Source organism: Manacus candei, unplaced genomic scaffold (genome assembly GCF_025592945.1).
Source record: "Manacus candei isolate 608988 ecotype Guabito, Panama unplaced genomic scaffold, ASM2559294v1 h1tg000049l, whole genome shotgun sequence".
NCBI classification, from domain to species: domain Eukaryota; kingdom Metazoa; phylum Chordata; class Aves; order Passeriformes; family Pipridae; genus Manacus; species Manacus candei.
The window spans coordinates 19,345,279-19,364,246 of NW_026138097.1; the positions used below are offsets into that span (position 1 = coordinate 19,345,279).

The following is an 18,968-nucleotide window of genomic DNA, read 5'->3' on the forward strand; positions in this document are numbered from 1 at the left end:
TGTCCAGTGCCCTCGAGCAAAAGACTGTTCCTGTTTTCCCATGGCTATGTGCAGAATTACTGCTGTCCTTCCAGGTCTGAAGTGGCTGTTTCAAGAACACCTAATATATTCACCATGGATAAGGCATGTGACTCCTCAGAGTAAAAGACTTGGAAAAATGCATGCTGTGCAGGAGGAAGTTTCAGCTGGAATCAGTGCCTAGTTCTCAGCAGTAAAGCATTACCACACGAGATCTATGAGAGCTCCTATTTGGTTCTGTGCATGAGTGGAATGTGCATTGTGGCACATACCGTGGATGGGAAGCACTTCTTGTTAAAACAATTCTACATACAAAAAATGTTACAAAAGCCTAACCAGGGATGTATTTATATTAATATTTTGCTCTTTTTTTTTTAATAGGCACAGGCATATAATAATGTCTTTTATTTTCCCCATTAATTGAAATAAAATCTTCACTTTTTCTCAAATAAATCTTTCAGATTTTTATTATCATTAATTATGTGTATTACAATAGCAGCCAGAAGCCTCCAAATTAGTGCCCAATGCATAGGTCCCTGTTGTACAAACAGATGTTAAAACCAGCCCCAGTTCCAAACTGATGAAAAAAGAAATCACAAGGATAAAGAAGTCCCTTTGGGATCCATGTCTAAGCAGTCAGGCAGAGACCCAGGGAGTATGCAGCATGCTGATGGCTGTGATATTGTTTCTTCACTTTTGAGTAGACTCTGGAGGAAGAAAAAGAATTGGACCTCTTGGCGCATCACATTTTCCATACAGGACCTTTTCTTCATGCTTGCTGATGATCCCAGTTTCAATCCTTGCTCAGTAGGAACCTGAAATTCAGTGAGTAAAAAATGTGTCCTCATTGAGGACACGTAGTAAATTCCCATTGTCTCCTCTCAAACCGGGATTTTGAGCTCTCTGGTCTCTGGTGGCGGATACAAACCAAAGGAAGAAAGAAGCTCCAGAGGGAGGAGAGACTTTCAGACAGGTAGTTTACCCAGAGATGAGCACAAGAATTCAGTCCCACCTGCCCTGTAAATGGGGCTGGTTGAATGCTTTCCAGCAGGACTGATGTCCTGGAGAATGCTTTCCAGGAAAATACAACTGAAAAAATTAAGATGAAGTGGGAAAATAGCTGCACCACCTTGCCTGAAGGTGGTTCTGCTGCCCTTGTCCCTGTTACACCAGTGCCTAGGGGATAGAGAGTTACTCCAGAGGAGGCTAGAAAGAGATTATAAAAGATCCAGCAGGAAAGACAAAAGAATACCACAGATAAGAGAGCCTCAGCCACAGGCCTTCAGAGAAGCAGAGGTAGCTTGGGCCATCACTGAATCTACCTGCCTGGCTAAGTCTAAGCTAGGGTAGTCTAGTTTTATGAAGGCCACACAGACTGGTTGCTCATGCACGCTTTTTGTCAGCCACCCAAGAGAGAGTCTTACCTTTATAATGAACTTTACATTCCAGGTATATAAGCAATGCAGAATTATTCTCCTGAGGGGTGAAGGTGGCTAAGTGCATCTTTTTGTTTTATGCATGAGAAGTTCATCATGACAGTGGTCACCTTGTCAGCTTTATAGGTACTCTTCCCTCATAGAGCAAATAGAGCAGCTATACAGTGAACCTCAGCTTTTAAACCTTCCTGGGGAGGAGTTCTCCCTACCAGAGACCTTTTCCACCAGGGAAGCCAAAACTACACTAGGTAAGAGATCCCTTTGCTGTCTGGCAGGAAACACAGCACTTGCCTTCCTGAAGGCTCAGGCTGCACATAGGTTCCTGCAGTGCTCATATATGCAGCATAATGTCAGAACATTTCCTCTTGTCAGAAAATCATTAAAAATCTTATACTTTTCTCTTGAGAGTTCCTTGAGACTCTGTTCCCTTCACCTTTTTCTCCACAGTGGCTGCTGGAGGAGGCTTAAGGATACTGGACCTGAACCAAAGCCGACTGAGTAGCTGACACTCCCTTCTAAACACAACTACTATTATTCTTTAATGCCAAACCTTTGGTCCCATTGCTCATTAGCTCTCAGTGTGACAGTGGCTACACTATGACTTCAGCTCATACAGGCCAAGTTCTGGCAATAGCTTCATGCTACCTAAATAAGTCTCTTCTTATTAATGAAAATATCAGAGGGAATGACAAAATTGTTTGAGCAGATGAAGGAACATGTGTTTGACCCTGATCAAATTCTCCATCTTTGGGTAACTCCTCCCTCTTCTGTCACTGAGGAAATACACACAGCTGGTTATCACAGACCCTTCCTACACCTGGTACCAGCAATGTGTCTTAAATATAGCAATGTTATTCCTGAAGCAGCATACCAGGCACGCATCACTCTCATCTCCAGAGGTTTGAACTCCACTGACAAAGTGCAATAAGGCAGAGGTGAATCAGGGTCACTATAAATGCTCTTTGCTTGAGATTAATCTGATACGCTTTTAAGGCATATCAGCTCTATTTTGCCTGTTATCATCTGCTTGTGGCAGCATCACACACACCTATTTATACCCACATGTTAATAAAGGGCAGATCAGGATCTTGGCTCTGGCACTGGTTTGAGACTGGAGCATCTGCTTCCTTGGGGAAAGATGGAAAGGGCTGATGTCACCAGCCAGATCACCACAGGGAGGCAAAGGCTGGCAGTGGCACCACAGCTTCCTTCCACCACCAGAGGCCCAAGACCCAACAAAATGGGTACAGCTTAGTTGCAAAAAGAAAACCCCAAGGCAGCGCTCAGGGTCCCCATGAGTCTGGTCCTCTGCCATGTTGTTCCCTCTCTGGGAGCACCCTGCACACCCGACCAGCAGTGTTCTCCTCCTCACAGAGTCCCTAGACCAAAGGATCTTAACTCCCTTTTGCCGCTTGCCAGGGAGAGGTGCCAGGGAATGAGGGTCAGGCAGGGAGCCCATCGCCCCATGGGGGAGAGGAGAAAGCTCTGCTGCTGCTTCTGCGATGTGCGGGCAGAGCGCCCAGCTTCACGTGTGCGCCTGTCCCCATCCGTCACCTCCTCAGTGAGAGCACCACCACCACTGGCATGTATGTCACAAGGGTCCTTTCCAGCTGTAAAATTTCCCAAGAGACACCAGGGGCAGCAACAGTCTCCCAGTCTGTCACGACACCTGGGATTTTGGCAGTGCGGCGGCAGCCCCACGCCCCGTCAGGGGCTGCCTGTCAGCGCCCTGGCCCGCAGTGAGGACACCGTTTCCCTTCAGTTCAACACCTTCTCCGAGAAGTGTCCCAGCTTCCCCTCCTCCTGCACGGGCTGTGAGGCTTGTCCACAGCAGGACGGGCCACGCTCCTGGGCCAGGGCTACACCAGGCCACCGTGGCCCCCCACTCCCTGGGGCTGGGCAGGCACCCTGCAGCTCTGCACACTTCTCCTTGTAGTGCTGGGCATTGCCGGCAAAAGTCTCGCAGCGGCTAAGGTTTTCTTCCTGCACGGGGCTACCCACGTTCTCCTCGTTCGGCCCAGAGGCCGTTGTCCCCTCCTGAGAGTTTTGGCTAAGGTAGACAACGATGATGTCGCCCTTGAAATTCATTACTTGTCCACTTGAGATAAAGGTGGAGTTACTGTTTCCAGTCACATTTCCTGGGGAAGGAGAGGGGAGAAAAGAAGACAGTCATGATTAATATTTTCCCCTCACAAGGTGGATGCTTGGCGCAGTGAACTTAATCTGCTGTGGTAGCTTTCCTCTTGTTCCACTGTTTTTTCCCCCGTGACATGAGGATGCTCTTAGAATCAATGCCTTCCATTGGGCCTTTTAATTATTTCCATTTTTGTCTCCTCAGGACAAAGACTGTCATATAAAGGAGCCTGTCTGGAAGGCTCGGAAATATTTTCTCTCTGAGCTGTGATCTGGGAAGCAAGAGAGAGTGGGAGGATCTCATGTTCCCTGTGCTGCCTGATGCACAGTCTGTGTCCAACTTACCTGTGGTTTGTGGTGTAATTATTTCTAATTATGAGATTTATTAGAGTCCCAGAAATCACACTGTTTAACAGAGGGGAAATAAAACCCCAATCAATCGCACAATGTGGGCTAGGTAGTAGGCTTACTGAAATACTGAAAGGCTTAGCGTCAGATCACACAGTCACACAGTGCCCAAATGACATGGAGCTTATATGATTATCTTATATTGTCCTGATCCTCTATGTAGGTACACTCTGATACTCACCTAGCACCCTCATGGATTTACCTGGATATATACCAATCCAAGTGAAGAGACTGAGTCTATATTATAGTAAACTAACAGAGTTATAGTTTCAGTCAGTCTGCCTGCGATTAGAGATTTTTCAGTATAAATTCAATCTTTCTGCTATTCAAGAGATGGGTCACTGATTCAAGTGACAGCAGGACCAGGCTCCAGGAATTAATAAACTCTCCACAGAGCAGAAAGAAAATAACTGGGAACAAACTTTCAACGTCAAACTAACAAGTTTGTTAAAGTTTGAAAATTAAAAAAACCAAAGGAACCAAGTAAACAAAATCTTCCTAGCCTGGGAACACTCTTCCTAACAAATGTTTTTCCGGCTGTGCTTCACTTAATCATGACTTGACTAGTCTGAGACCTTTTAGATGTTTTGTGCCTTTCCTCATTATATTCCTCAACACTTCAGACGTTCCCATTTTCATTGCAGCTAAGCGTAGCCCAGCCCAGTAAAATGCTGTTTTCCCAGTGGCCACGGGTGATGTTTGCACATCAGCAATGGACACTGGGCTCCAGCTGTGCAGAATTAGGACCTGTGCCTGCTCACAACTGAGTCTGGGTAGCACTTGGGCATCTCTCTAATTGGCCCCCCTAAGCAATCTTATTTCTTTCAGCTAAACCACTGCATTGCAAGCTCTCTGCTTTCTTTCCAAGTGTTGTTGATTAACAAGAGGTGTCCATAAGAGTTTTCTCTCCGGGAGTTTTTCTGTGCCGGTTGTTCCCCCTATGTTCAATTCAGTTTGGCTGTTTGCCATCAACAAAACTCTTGGGCATAATGGGAGTACAAAAATAACTGTTTGTCTTTAAACAGATTGCCTGTCACTAGCAAAAGGTGCTGTGAAGTTTACGAGTGCTCAGTACAAGATCAAGAATACAGAAATATATGTGGCAGTGGGGAGGGAAATAAAAAAAAAAAAGGTAGATTAACACATAACTTTTAGTTGAATGTGGCTGGCAAATCTTCAGTGCTTTCTGAAGACACCATGCTGAAACAAAAGAATATTTGAGGCCCAAAAGCACACAAAATGGACACATGAGTTTCCTGGACTGTACTAAGTGAAGTGGTTCCAACCTGAAAAGCTTAAGGGACACCTTCAGAGTAAAAGTGTCATTCTCTGCAGTGTTGCAGCCTTTTGATCTCTTCAGACTATCTGATGATATTAGTTACAATGACAGATTAATCTTTGTGGTAATTGTTCACTAAGAACTGGGACAACAGAGGTGAATAATTTTCTCTGAGACATTTGATGTCCTCTAGGTGGTAAGAACTGTTTGTTGCTGCCAAACCAGGCTGGTTTGGGATCTGGAAGTGAAAGGCTCTGCAAAACCATCTCTTACTGTGAGTCACCTAAGTCTTCCCGCACTCATGCGTTATGCTGTAGCCCTACACAGGACTTGAGGTGGGCATGAACCGACTCTTCACGTTCTGACTGCCTCCAGGCTTGTGAGGTTTGAAAGCGTGCTTGAAGGCTTACCTCTATCTCTTTACCTCTATCTACCTCAGTGGTGACCCCTGTAAATGGCACCTGTGCAAAGGTTCACTTTGGTCCTCTAGGGTTGTTTCACAGGAGGGACAGAGTTTGATGTTTCTGTTGTCATTTTAAGTGTTAGAGAACTAAAACCAAAACGTCATAGAATTTCGTCCCCATTTTCCATCGACCCTCTTTTGTATCATTCTGTCTTAGCAGGACTGTGTGCAAAGCCTGGTGGCTTCAGTTGCTTTGAGAAGCTTTACAGAAAGTTATTTTACAAGCACATTTATTCCATCTAGGCATTTCACAAGGCCTGGCAAAATGACCGATGCTGATGCAGCTCCACGTGCAGGCCCAGTGTGGTTGGGGTGCTCTGGTGTGGAATCTATGGCTAAGCCCTGTCCCAGTCCTTTTGCAACCACGTGTTGCCAGCAGGGCATAGCCATTCTGTGGACAGAAAAATTACTCAGCCAGCAAGCCACATTACCTACAGATTAACTAGCCCACATTCTGATACTGCCCACAGCTCAGTCAGTACCTTCCTACAGTCGTACCTAAAAAATGGCGGATTAGGAACACAGTATCTGTGCTCAGGTTTCACCAGATGGCACTAGAGCATGTACATATCTGAAAGCACAAACACAATTAAAATCCTATATAAAGAATTACGCTGCAGATCTAAGATGGCACTTTCTAGCATGTCGCTTAAATTCAAGCTCTCCCGTTTGCTCTATTGTCTTAATATTTTCCTTAATATTTTCTCTTTTTCTTTGTGTCAGATTTAGAAAGAAAAGCAGTATCAAATACAACTTTACTTTCAGTTTTATCTCAAGAGTCACCTTCCAACAATAACAAAAAAGATAATTTGTGTTCTCTTTATTTCTGCTGCATTTTGTACAGACCAGACAGCAACCACACAGTTTTAGGATTTCAGGAAACTGAAGCAGCAGAAAGAGTTTTTGCTCTTCAGAAGATGAACATTACACACTTTCAGACTCCCATATGGCATGCATGTTGAGAGAGGAAGGACCTTCAAGTGTGTTGTTTTGGGGCTTTGGCAGACTAACAAGAATGTCTCTGTAAGAAACTTTAAGGCACGACATGGTTTTAAAGAAGGACATCTTACAACTGCTGTGGGTATTACAGTAATACTTGGATGTCCTACTCAAAACTAAAGTCTCATTATGCTTGGCAGTGCATTGATAGAAATAAAAATAGAATATCTGACTTTAAGATTTATAATCTAAAATGACTAATAAGACATGACAGGTAGATTGCAGACTTTTATACCGAAAAAAAGTCTGAGGGAAGAAGGTTTCATCCAGAGAAGGCTCATAACTTCCCTTCTGCTGGTTTTGTTTTGGTGATTTTTTTCCCCTGTTTTCATTTGACAATTTTGATATATTTACTCGATAAATTGGTAGACAGTTAGCAAGCTGGCAGCAGTGTTTCAGAGTTGTTTAGGGGACAAAGCACGTGTGTATGGAGAAACAGTGCCTGTGTGAAACTATTTTTATGTGAATGCTTATATCCTAGTGAATTAAAATGAAAGAGCTAAAAGCAGAAAATTGTACATTATCTTTCACACCAGGTGCAGCCACCAGGTTACAGCTCCACCTGGAGTTTCACTGACCACTGGATTTAATCTATTAGCAAAAACATGCATGCAGACTGTTGAATGAAAAATATCTGTCTGAGCATTATGCACCCTTCCTTGACTCAGCCTCTACATCCCTATATTGTCTTATTTCTAAGTTTCCTCCAACACCCACACCTGCTAACAGAGCTGCCTGACCTCTGCAATGACAGCCAGAAGATGGGTTCTGCATTGCTGGTTAGATCAGGGCAGGACAATGGTCCCTCGCTGGGTTCATACTATTTGCAGAATTCACCATAAACCAAGTGGCCTTACTATTTCAGGTTTGTTTTTAAGATCAGCTTCAGTGCAATTAAGTGAAAAGGCATCATTTTATTTTTATCCTAAATCAGATCCTCTGAATTCTACTGATCTAGCACAGAGAATAATCCTACACAGCGGTGTACGGGTCAAGCCTAATGGGCTTACCAGATGCTGGAGGGAGGTCTGAAGTGCTGCTGTTTGTCCCTGAAGTGCTTCTGTGTGTCCCTGAAGTGCTTCTGTTTGTGTTTTGGTACTTCTTGTTGGTACTATCTGAAGATGCATCTTCCAAACCATGATCATTTCCTAAAGTGCTCTGACCAGCAGAGAGAAAATTCAAACCACAGGTGCACTGTGCACAGGAGCCAGTTTCTGGGGAGGTGAAGGTACTGTCAGCCACAGCACAACGAGGTTTGTTCCACTTTTGTGGAGATTCCCTGTATGAAATGCCACACCTCACACAGATCTTCTCTGAGTCACAGTTTGTTGCAAAGCCATCTGTCTCTTTGTTGCCCGTTTCCTTCAGGCAACTGTGGGCATGTTGGCAAGATTTCTGAAGAAGCTGGTCCTTGGCAATGTGTGCCCCATCTGTGTTGGATGGAGGGAGAAATTCTTGAGAGACTGATACGTCCTCTGTGCTCCCAATCCCTGAAAAGATGTCATTCTCCCCTGCCTCCATTGGTTCTGAAAATGATGACACGGTTTTACTGGCAGTCTGACTTAGTAAAGATAAATAATCAGTGTTATTGAGATCCTTATCTGTGTATTCATCTTCCGTGGGAACTGGTGGGAAATGGTAATCATCAGTCTCACTTCCCACAGAAAAATCTCCTGCCTCACATGGCTCTGTGTTGGGGCTCCCATCCCTGCATGGAGTGGGACCACTGGTGCAGCTTGAGTTTCCAGGGACAGGAGAGCCAGAGGGGCCCAGGAGACATGTGCCTTCAGAGATCTGGGGTACAGCAGCATTTGTGATGTTCACAGTAACAAACGCACCTCTAGGGGGCTCCTGAAAGAAATTCAAAGTAAAAAGGTCTTCAGTAAAGAGATCAGCAGAAAGTTATTTTCTAGACAAAGAAGGAAAAGGCAGATCATGGTTTTTCCTCTGTGTGGAGCTGCTGAGGTTGAGCAGCACTGCTATATTTGAGTGTAATTCTATTCTGCTGTGAAACTGTGACTAGTGAAGCTGGGTTCAGTGGGTGAGCTGGTAGTCCAGGGAGGGGGGCAATAACATTAAATTTTGTGAGACCACCATTCCTAGTTCTTATGAGGTCACTTAAGAAGAGTTAATAAGTCTAGAACAATTGTTGAATTCTGCTGTTCCTTATGGACCATCAGTAAGACCCATCTAACTACTGCTCATTAGATTTTGGAAACCCCCATGTGTCTGAAGAGCTGTTGGTCTGTGATGGTCTTATTGAGGGCTGAATCTTTAATATCATGATTGAAGAAAGAACCTGGGTTGATTCAGAAGGCCTGAGACAAGCTAAAACAAAAGAAGTCACACAGACGAGGTTGCTTTAACCCACAGAGTTAGGACAACAAATGCAAAGGCCCGTGACATCATGTTGTCAGTACTTGTCAAAGTAAAGCTGTATTTTTGGTTGCAGCTCCAAAAAAGGGATTGGGAAGTACTTCAAGGGTTTCCTTCAGTTCATGCCAGTTTTGCTTTAAAGACAAGTATTTGGGAACTGACACCTTTAATTTTTAGCGTCTCTTCAGCTCTTCCAGGATAGAAGAGAGAGCGTAAATGCTGCCAGCCACTAATTGCTGTTGATTCACTCCTCTGTCCCAGAGGATCTGAGCAGCTGCCAAGGCAGAAGTTTGCATGAACACTAATGAGACAGAAAAGGAACTGCCTGCTCGAAGAGGTGGGTTTGTTTGATATGGAGTTGTTTATTTTTTTAGCAGTGGAATTTGACTCTTTCAACAGCTAAGCTAAGCAGAGCTCCTAGAAGGGGTGGTGGGGAGAGTGTGCACGTTAAACACCTCAGTCCATACCCATGGTGTGAAGCAGGCTGTGCACATCAGCTTGGACCGGTGCCACCATCCGAGTGTTTCGGGATGGGATCTGGTGTTCTTCCAGAGCGAAAGCCTGGCATTCTTGGCATTGCCCCTAATCCAGGTTTCTTGCCTGTGATCACTCTGGTATGTAACAAGGGGTAAACTCAGCTGAAGCTTTTCCTGCTCTTAGGATTTAGAAAGGCTCTCTCCTAGGCAGAGTCTCCGGTGTTCAGCAAATGGTGGGCTCATGTTTAACTTTCTCCTAATAAATATTTAACAATCACAGAGACTCTTACCTCTGTTAAAACTGGCTGAAACCAGAGAGCAGGTTCAGAAGCTATTTGTGAACAGTGATTTCATATGCCTCATATTTACAGAAAACCAGACTAAAAAAGCCAAACCTGAAAGCATTTTTTGAGGAACTCAAAACTTGTTTTCTAGCCAAACATTACCATGGAGTCTACTTCAGAAGGGGTGTCAGGAATGCCATGAGCAAAACATAAAACAAAGAGAAAATGACAGTGCCTTTGACTTTACCTTTGTTCCTTTTATTTGGCTGCACACTTCATTAGCCCAGTTCTGTAGATCTACTGTAGGGAAAACAAAAAGAGTAGCTGTAACATATAGCAGGCACTGAAGTTAACCACAGACCTAAACACCCACAGTCATTCACAATCCACAATATCATATTAAATAAAACCAGTAAGCTGTTTTTACTGACTGTTAAAGTGTCCCAGCATCGGTCTAGCTGAGGATTCATTGTAACTGGAACAGGGATAATTTCTGTGGAACAAATGTTTCCAAGCTCCTAAAATAGACCACGGTTAAACTGTGTTCCACATCAAATGGGGTTTCTTTCCTGGTCATATGTCACACCAAGCTATGACTGGCCCAACAAGGACCCGCTCACAGCGGTATGGTCTATTTCAAGAGAAGTCACATGGATGGCCCAAAGGCCCTTCCCAGACAGGAGTGAGAAGCCTGGAGAGAAGAGGGTAAGCCACTGAAACCACAGCATGGCAAGCTCAAATACAGCATACTCTACTTAATCAGGGTATGTTTAATGGGGAAATTAATTCCAATTTCCTTGGAGTATCTCCCAAAGAAAAGCTTTAAGTCCAACATATTTTATGGCAACAGCTGCCACTAATAGAGTTAGCAATTCTGGTATTCTGTTTACACATTTAGGAGACTTTGTAGGGCTCAGGTCTCACATACATGTGAAGCTTACACTGGTTTTGTATGTCTGAAGATAGATCAGCTTTGTAGCCACTGCCAGTTCCCAGCAATGACTTTGTTCCTCTGATGTTGAAACTGCACGTTTACTGCCAGTATCCCCCCAAAAGCAGGTAGATCTTCTTCTTGAGCCTGCAATTCTCCCAGGCTTAGGTTAGCAGAATTCACCATGCAAAGGCAATGAGGGACTGTCACTGCAGAGCAGCAGGGCAACAGAAATGTCAAAGAAATTGCGTTCCCCCCTAACCTGCTCTACACAGTATTTGGTTTGTGAGGAGAGTCACCATTTCCTCCAGCCTGTTCCAGAAATTCCAGATTTAGCACAACCCATGTTTAGAGTGGCAGAGGCAGCCTATTTCTAAAACACAGGCTGAAATATACTTTACAAGAAGGGATTTCTGTCTTCCCTTCCACTGTTCCCAAAACATTTTAGAAGTTGTTAGCTCTTGGGAAAGGAGGTGATGGAAAGCTTTCCATCTTTAGGGGGAAAAAATAAAAAATGAACGTAACATTAGAGGTATGTCCTTCACTAAGGAGACCAAGGGCTTAACACAGAGTTGAGTAACTACTGAAAGTATTTCCACTCAATTAATAATAAACTCAGTATCCCACTGCTATCCAGTATGCCCTTGCTAGAATTTTCCTATTTTTTCTACTTTTACTGTTTATGCTATTTCCTTCTAGTATTTCTTCCTTATCTTATCAGAACTTTGGCCTCCAGCTAGAAACATTGCCTCCATTGTGTTTTCAAATACACATAAGGCCTTTGTCTTGAAATCCATATTTTAACCTGTCCAGATGTAGGTTTTTAAGTAGGAGGAGAAGAAGACAGGAGGTAGTGAAAGCCCCTATGTCTGTCCCTGACTCTCTTTGGCCAAGGAGTCTGCTGTGCCATGTGGTGTGGAGCAGCCATGCTGCCCTGAAAGCCTCCAGCACCACCCCTCCTCCTTCCACACCATGGTCGTGCCCACCTCCAGGGTGGTCACCCCATGGGTCAAGAGTAATACACTGCAATACACTGCCAGTAATATGCTGTAATACACTGTCTGCCTAGAGGAAGGGAATTTGAAGCCTGGCTTTGTGCTAGGTAAAGCATATCCATATGGACAGCCATGGAAATAGCACAAAACTTCTAGTATAATTCCTGAGCTTCTTAATCTAGGGGCTACGCATGAAATCGGAGTACACAGAGAGCCATAGCTGTGTCATTAGCTATCACGTACCTGTTAGCTTTTTCCCTCTATTCTTGTAGTACACAATGAAGACAACGATGCCAATTAGTGTCACAAAAAACAAGATGACAATCAACACATATAAGATCTTGTTTGTTCCTGCAGGATGTAAAAAAGACAGTGCCATCAACATGGAGCTTGGACTCAGCAGTATAACAAACTTGGCTCATTTCACCTGCTTTTCTAGGGGAGGGGTTTTTTTTTCCTTTCTATTTGATTTTTAGTTTCTGTAATAAGAACAGCTCCCTTACTGAAGGTCCCTGGTCCCAAGACATTTCCATAAAAACCAGAGCCTTGGTGTCTCAGAGAGGTGTGATTCGGTCTCTATGCCCCCCTGAATGTTGCCTTGCAAGCTGCCAGCAGACCATGGGCTGTGCTTGATCTCACTCAGGGAATAGGGGACATACATCTTAGAGACTATAGAATTCAGCTGGAAAACTCTGTCCTTTATCTCAGGTTATGATGAATCACTGCATGCCAGGCAAGCAGCCTCCCGGGTACCATACCTATGCTGGAGAAGGAAAAGGGCAGTGGGCAAGAAGGGCTTATCTGAGAGGGATTGAGCTGAGACTGTATCCATTGCTATAAAATAAGCATGGACACGAGCTGCTGGTCTTTATACAGATAATGTGTGTATGGCAATCAGCAGGCTGAAAAAATGAATGAGCTGTAAATGTGATGGAGGTCATAGGTATAACAGCAATGCTGCTTGCCATGCAGTTTTAGTGGGAGGTGTGAAACTCAGCTTAGTAGTGGACACAGGCCTTAGAGCCACCAGGCTTAAAGCAATTTTTAAGGGTGGGATTTTCCAAGAGCTCTGTCTTGGTCTACAGCTGCTCTCTCTAGGGTCACCCACAATGGGAATGGATTTAAGCCAGCCAAAACCTCTAGTAATAATATCCCTCCTCCTCCCTTCTACTTCTGAACAGATAACCTGTACAAGGACACACACCGTCTTCTGATGGCTCAGACATCTTCCGTTCTGTGCAAACTGCATCAGACTTGTCAGTCCCGGACATGATTTCTGTCATTCCTAAAGCTGTACAGCTAAAAAAGAAAGATAAAGAGGCTACATTCTCTAGAGGAAGCTTAATGTGGCTCCTAGCCTTATGCAGAGAAGTGCTGTCTATTGTAATGTACAACATTTCTCTACCCTTAAGAACATCAGGTATTTTCTTTATTTTCAGCTGTGCCAGCTCAGTGGTTACATTGTAACTGCTCTCTTGCTGCCCTCTAAGGAGAATTCAAGCTTCAGCATGAGGATGTTTCCACTGCTGTACAGCCAACAGAGATGCTCTGTGTAATCTGCGGGCAGCCTGGAACACCCCACTGAGAAATGCTTTCACCCAGGCTTCTCCCTGCCTTCTGGCTGGTGTGGCCCTTTTACAAGATACAGGGACTTACTTGGTCCAGGGTTTACACTCGTCGGTGGATGAAGACACCTTTGAGAAGTAGCCTCTGGGGCACGGTATGCACAATGTGTCCTTGTCTTGTTGCACTGTGTGTGGTAAAGGAAGAAAAATTTCATAGTTGAGTTTCTATGAATTCCTTTCAAGCGAGAGGAAGGTGACTATGCTCCCCATCCTCTTGCTCCATTCTCCCCCCGGCAATTCTCCTGAAAACTTTCCTGAAGAGTGGATCTTAGGTTACATTAGAGCAGCAATAGCAGTCACATGTCAGCAGTGAAAAGTACGCTTGTCTCATCTGAGCTCTTCTCTACAAGATCAAAATGAGAAATGACCAGGAGCCATTCTCAGTTTTTGTAGAAAAACACACAGCTGTTACATCCTTCCCCTTCTGATAATTCCCTCATGTCAATGCTACGCCACAGACAGTGATGCTGACTGGTATTGTCACCTCTATAAAGTCACCATAAACAAAATGCTATATCAGGATTTGTTAGGCTGGAACAGCAACTGTGCTCTAGGCCCGGGCTGCACTTCTTCCTCCATTACTCTATTATGTGCTGCTCTTTTGGGGTTCCTTAGGCTTGGTGCAGGTGTTCCCAGTGTTCACTACACCTCTGAGCTTGACTGTGTACTTTCCACCCACAAAACACTTGCATCCTGTTTTCAATCAGACTTAAGAGTGAAGGAAATGCCTGTAATAAATCTTTGCATTACTAGCCATCTAAAACAGAATACAGGCTAAAACAGAATACTTGTGCTATCTGAAACGTGTTAATCACTATTAACTTGCTTATAACATCATAAAATGGCAAAGAAAAGTCATTGGACAAAACCAGATTGCAAATCCAGCCTCAGGAACAACCCCCAAAGAGTGCTTCTCTTAATACCGGAGCAATGCATGACCTAGTGACTCACAGTCAAGACACCTCAGTAAACATTAGAAGTTTACTGAACACCTTGCAACTACTGCCATGTCCACATGATTGCTTGCAAAAGTCACTTGATCCAAGATAGTATTTAAGCTACAGAGGTAGAAGCCTTCAAAATGTAAATAGTCCAGGAAGGTTATATGCAGTAGTAATGACAACTCAGGTGTGCATCTTCTGTTGACAGTCATCTGAGAATCTAAAGTAACCTCTTTAATGTCAGAACCCATGCAATTCTGGCATCATCCAGTAGGCCTGAGCTGGACATTTCACTTCATACATTCCCTTTCTGTATCTTACCAGGAGGCTTGACTCCGAGTCCTGGAGCACACATGGTATTTCGCTGACAGCAGTCGCAGTCTTCATCCCAGTGGTAGCCCACTGTACAAGCACACTGCCGTTGGAATGTGCTGTTCCCTGGGTTCACTTCTCTCAAAGCTTTCCCTAAAAGAGAAAGTAGATGGGAGTAAAAATCTGTCTGATAATAAGCCTCAAGTTTCTGAGCCTCCTGTTCTACCTATTTGCTTTGCTTGAATGCGAGATGCAACACCATTCACTTTAGAGGAAATGCTGTCTTTCAGGACGCATGGGAGACCCTTCATCAGCACGGAGGTCCTCACCAATTGCACTCCTGAACAATACTCCTTGTAGCTGCTGTAGAAAATAAATGGAGCTTTTGCAAGGATGAGACAAACACATTAGGGGAAGTAAATGCACAGAATGCTGGGCAAAAGGACAGCCTTTAAGATCAACTCGCAGGAGGCAACGGCCCAAGTGCAGATAACCACTATCAGCAGCACAGACTATGGTCATGGTGCTCAGCACAGCACAGAATCTCTGCTGCCTGGGCACCTCACTTTCCACCAGGGTCTTCTGCAAGCCCAGCCTCCAGTGTTGGGTACCGGAACAAAGCAACTTCCCTAGATCCACTTTCCCACCTTCATGCTTCACGAATTTGGATTAAAGGTTCTGCAGTATGAACAGCTCACCTTGATCACATATTTTATGTAGTAAGCATTTATCTTCTTCATTCCAGACATCCATATACTCATTTGGGCCACACGGCTGGCACACGCTATCAGAAGTACCAGTGCATCTAGCAGACAAATACTTTCCTGTGATTGAGAAAAGGACAAGCAGGTCACCCAGAAGTTGCACAAAGCTGTCTAAGCTGTTTAGAGAAAAATAACAGGTTGGACTAACACTGAAGTACTGCTGTGAACAATCCCTGCACTTTTTCAGTTTGTCAATCTGGCCCCAATTAGTGTGGCACTGAAACATTCATGAAGTTGATGGCCTGGGAGCAGTCCTACCTACATGCTGCTTTCTGTCTCCTGCAGTGGTTAAGTGCTATCTCAACAAAATAGCTGCTGTGGCTTTTGCTGAGGCCAGCAGGACCACTCCTGCACTAGAAAGCACTGGTAAGCCTGAAATCATGCACCTGCAAGGGTATGCCAATAGATCAGCGGAGTCAAAAGAGCCAGCCACCTCACTGACCCATAGAGCAGTTTCTAGGCAGCTTTTCAGCTGTGCAGCTGGTACAGCCCAGTCAGTGCTCACATACCTGGCTCACACTTTGTGCAGCACCGTCCAGAGTATTCATAGTGTTGTTCGCTTTCACATGGCGGAGTGATTTGTAGTGACAGCTGGAGCAGAGAAGGAAAGAGAGGACATGAGAACCAGTACACCTGGAGAACTTCAGACCTACCTAGTCACAGTGCTGGCAGAGAGAAGGAAAACTTTTCTTCTGTGTGGCATTTTGGATAGCTAAGCAGTAAAAGTTACCCAACATTTATGACTTCAAAGGTGCTTTGTAGACATGCTAAGAATATGTACTTCACGCTGTACACACAGGGATTTGGAATAGAGCCAGCTGACAAATAAATAACACCTCTTGCAATTTGTTGTGAACTTTTGGCCTGCTATATAAGGTTTTCTAACAGGACTCCATTATTTGAAATCTATGACTTTAAAACAATTGTAAAGGAAAAAAAATGGCATAGAGATACTTCTGTAGTCTCTTTCACAGAAATGACCTCAGATCAAACAAGACCTGTGCAACTGACAGTTTTAATGCAGAGCATTAAGGAACCAAGCAAGGTGAATGATTTATACTCTCAGAAAAGAAGAAACACCCAGCTTCCCACTGGAATCCACAATACTCCTGGCTAGAAAATACTGGACTTGAATTTTGCAGCTTTTTATGTCTCCACTGTGTCCTGCAGAGGTGGTCTCACAGAACTGAGGCAGCCATCCAGAAAGGTGATCCAATTAAGCCAACAGCTTTTTGCGTCTCAAAAAACCAAAACAAAACCAACACAAACAACCCCTCCCCAAACCACCTGAAACTGGTACATGAGAGGGCATCTGCAATCTTGTCTCCAGCCCTCACTGGCCATTGCATCCCCTCCCTGCTCTCAGCTGCCTGTACACACTCTGGTCCCACCCACAGCCCAGCTCCCTCAGCCAGGCTTAGGGGCATAGCTTGTGGTGGGGATCCTGGCCAGCCAAGCACTTGCTGACCCTACTTTGGCTTCCCAGAGTCCTCCAGGCAAACCCAACACCTTACAACCAACTGTTGATCTTGCAATAGATAAAGTGATTTAAAATCTAGCCCATAGCAAGGAATCCTTCATTATTGGATACATTTGATAAAATCTCATTTAATTGGAGAAAGTTGCAATAAAGCTCCTATTGCTGTTTAGAGGGAACTTTTGCCATCTAATAGCACATAACAGCCCTGTGCCTACTGATAGTGGTTTCCATTCCTCTACTTACCATTCTCCCCTTGTTACCTCCAAGTCTTTACATCTCCTCTTTCCTCTTTCCTAATTTAAGCAATAGCAATCTCTTTAAAGAGAAAATAGTTTTCCATAAGCACTTTGTCCTCTTCTAATGCTGGGAAGGGTCTGGTAAATTAAAGATGACCAAAAAAAGTTTGAAATTTTTCTTTAAAAAACTACCTTTTGGCTTGGAGTTTGAGCCATGGGTTGGTGCATGATTTGTATTTATCAAAACAGTGCTAGCTATGTTTGGAACAGAAAAAGTAGCACAAGTCAGAGGTCTTGAGTTTTCATATTTTGAAGTTTATAAACAACTTACAGCTTTTTTATATACAATTACAACAATCCCAGGTCAAATTAAGAGTCTAGTCTTGCAAGAAATTTTCTGTTACCTCATAATTTCCTTCTCTCTTTCTTTACATTCATCAGCAGTACCTTGCCTGTGATTAGATTATGCATTTTTGGAATAAACATTGCATTCCATGTTTACACAGCAAAAGATAATGATCAGCTCTGGCAAGGTAAGAGGTGATCTAGGAAAAGGAACGCTGGGCCAGCCTGGCAGATAAACAGTGACATCACTTAAGTGTCCCTGGGGAAATGACAAAAACACTCCTGTACTCAACAGCTTAATTTCTGTAATGTAATTTAGGCATTATCTGCTAAAACACCAAGCTGTCCAGCAAGGGGTTCAGGTGATGTTGCAGGACCAAGCAGCAGAAAGAAAGTCTTGAGCAAATGATTCCCTACCCAGCCATGCGCAAAGGCAACAAAAATGATGAGACTAACAGCAGGTCCAGTCATTCTCTTTTTGTCACAGAACGTCCTCTTCTTCCTCATTTGCCACAGTTTAATAGTTCCTCTTTTAGACGAAAAGACTAAAAAATTACTGAAGTGTCAAACAAGGGCGAAGTCATCCTTTTTAGGGAAGGATATGCAAATCTGCTAAAGAGCATTCAGTTAAAGGGTCTGGAGTAATTTCTGAGAATCACAACTCAGCCTGAGGAGAAGCAGCAGAGCCTTGGTGCCAAAGTGAAGGGAGCTGAGTAATTGCTTGGACACCTTTCGGAAATTGTTTCATACACCCATGCTTTATCATATAATGTGGGCTATTGTTACGGTATAGTTCACAGCTCCAGCTGCAGAAATCTATTCCGTATGTCAATAAAAAGTCTCTTCTGTAATTGTGTCCTCCCCATTTTCACTCAAGCCAATGAATTCACAGAGCTGCAATATTCCCTCTTTTGATTTATGCCCAATGGCAGAAAGACAAGGCTCTCAGCACCCATGAGCGAGCGCAGCCTCCTTGCGAAGGTGAGGGATTTTGGACTGGTATGGACTGGCTGGACCTGCTGAGCATGAAAGCTGGAGGAAGAGAGGACAGGAAAGGAGATCAAAGCAACCTGGAGTTTTCTTAGGGTGGGAGCCAAACTTGGGCCTTTTTGCTAACACAGTCCCATTGATGTCAGGCTATCCCTTTTTTGTCCTTCTGCCAGGGGGCTGTATGTGTCTGTCCCAAACTGTACATCAACTTCCTTTGGGGGCTGAGAAGTGCTTGTGCTGCTGGCAGCACCATGACCTAATGCTTCGCCATCACCAGCACATTCCTGCCACTGTGTCCTTCTGAGACAGGGAAGTGTAATTAATTTTGCAGATGAGGAACTTGCACCCAGAGGCCAGTTGGCTTTACAGAGGTGACAGGAAACCAAACCATGTCTCCCAAGACTCAAGTTTGCTCCGTAACCCCTGGAACATCCTTCCTATCATCAGATGCTGGCCTGTGGGTCAGAGTGATTTGGA

The 18,968-nt window shown here is 44.2% G+C and overlaps 1 protein-coding gene across 3 annotated transcripts in view; it reads right to left on the reverse strand.

Annotated features, from left to right (window-relative positions):
* Positions 1-461: 461 nt before the first annotated feature.
* Positions 462-18,968, reverse strand: part of TNFRSF11A (TNF receptor superfamily member 11a) — a 31,032-nt gene continuing 12,525 nt past the window's right edge. For 2 of the 3 annotated variants that reach the window (XM_051799373.1, XM_051799372.1), the window contains 9 exons: positions 15,950-16,031; positions 15,375-15,500; positions 14,686-14,829; positions 13,455-13,548; positions 13,003-13,097; positions 12,042-12,149; positions 10,120-10,172; positions 7,747-8,587; positions 462-3,592 (listed from right to left, as the gene is read on the reverse strand). In XM_051799373.1, coding sequence (XP_051655333.1) covers positions 3,213-3,592; positions 7,747-8,587; positions 10,120-10,172; positions 12,042-12,149; positions 13,003-13,097; positions 13,455-13,548; positions 14,686-14,829; positions 15,375-15,500; positions 15,950-16,031 — 1,923 coding nt within the window. In that variant the 3' untranslated portion in view covers positions 462-3,212. The remainder of the gene's footprint in view (positions 3,593-7,746; positions 8,588-10,119; positions 10,173-12,041; positions 12,150-13,002; positions 13,098-13,454; positions 13,549-14,685; positions 14,830-15,374; positions 15,501-15,949; positions 16,032-18,968) is intronic. The other variant, XM_051799374.1, reaches the window with a different exon arrangement.